Here is a 1638-nt window from a genome sequence, read left to right on the forward strand (position 1 = left end):
TCACCTGCAGAAGTATTGTGGGAGGAATGCTGTTGCTCAGCCTCAGACCACAAAGCAGCAGAAGATTTACAACTACCAGCATCACTGATTTCAATCCTTAGATTATCTGTACATCATGGACACCATCTCTGTCAGACGACAAGATCATGGATGGCAACACTACTCTTTATTTCCCACTCAAGGAGTTTCAGGTGCTTCCAGCAGTTATTTCCAAAGACTGCATTCAAAGAGCATAGAACTTATTTGAAAAGATTTGTACTTGTAGATGCAAGAAATGGTGGGTAAAGTGAGAATAAAATATTTTTTTTGCTAATGTTCCTATATTGGTGAATGCACATTTATTTTTTTACACTGAAAATTTTCTTGAGAATAACAAGAAATGAAATTTGTGAGTCTAGAATACTATGAATATACACTGAAATTTACTTAGTGCATTATTTATTCATCTGCAGGAGAGGTCTTCATTACACAGTGCTTATTATTAAAAATCAGATTACTTTAGTAGGACTACCAGTGTGTTCTAGCCATTCATTTTCTCATGGCCTCTTTAACCTCCTTCTTCCTGAGACTGTAGATAAGGGGGTTCAACATGGGGATCACAGACACCACTTTGTTTTGTTCAGTTGAGTAGCTGGACTTGGGCATCACATAAATGAAGGTAATGGTCCCATAGAACAGAGTGACTGCTGTGAGGTGGGAGGTGCAAGTGGAGAAGGCTTTATACCGCCCCTCAGTAGAGCACATCTTCAGGATTGAGAAAAGGATGTAGATGTAAGAGAAAGCGATGATAAACACAGTAACTACAATGAAGGAGCCAGAAGAATGGCTGGAATTATTTCAGAAGTAAAATGATGAGAAAAAGAAAGCTTCAGAAGTGGTGAATAATCACAGAAAAAGTGATTGACTTTATATGGTCCACAGAAGGACAGGCTTAACAAACAGCCAGTAAATGTCCACGCATTCACACACCCACCTTAATAGGAAGCCCCTGCTAAGAGAATGCAGGCTCTGGGGGACATGTGCGTGGAGTAGAGCAGGGGCAAGCACATGGCCACATGGCAGTCATAGGCCATGGCAGCCATCAAGAAGCACTCAGCCGTCCCAAATGTGGCCGTAGAACAGAGCTGAGCGACATAACCAGCAACACAGATAGAGGTTCCTTCCCTGAGGAAGCCCATGAGCATGACAGGTATGACTGATGAGGAGTACCCAATGTCTACAAAGGCCAAATGGCAGAGGAAAAGGTACTTTGGGGTATGAAGCTGAGGGCTGCTTCTGATCAACGTGACATTGCCCATTAAGGTGACCACGTGGATTCCTAGAAACACAATAAATAAAATGGCACGAACTGTAGTATCCTCTGCTAACCCCGAAATAATGAACTCTGTTACAGTTGTGTAGTTTCCAGTCCCCATCTATACTGAGAATGATATCCACTAAAAGAAAAACAAGTGGATATTAGAATAGAAGAAAATAGTATAATCTGCATATTTATTTTTACAATAGCTATATAATAACAAAATCCCAACATACACACTCACATGTAAATATTTGGGGAAAATATTTTCACACACAATACCTTGTGTAAGTCTTAAAAATATAAATGTGCATTGATAGAAGGCCAGGAATACTCAGAAA

At 40.2% G+C, this 1638-nt stretch overlaps 1 protein-coding gene across 1 annotated transcript; it reads right to left on the reverse strand.

Moving 5' to 3' along the window:
* Positions 1 to 528: 528 nt before the first annotated feature.
* OR5P3 (olfactory receptor family 5 subfamily P member 3) lies at positions 529 to 1415 on the reverse strand (the record flags this gene model as incomplete). The annotated part of the gene is given in 3 exon segments (XM_082628899.1): positions 529 to 824; positions 827 to 974; positions 978 to 1415. Coding segments are annotated over 3 exon segments (882 nt in total).
* Between the last annotated feature and the right edge of the window lie 223 nt (positions 1416 to 1638).

The sequence above is a fragment of the Mesoplodon mirus genome, assembly GCF_964341445.2.
Source record: "Mesoplodon mirus genome assembly, chromosome: 7".
Taxonomy (NCBI): Eukaryota; Metazoa; Chordata; class Mammalia; order Artiodactyla; family Ziphiidae; genus Mesoplodon; species Mesoplodon mirus.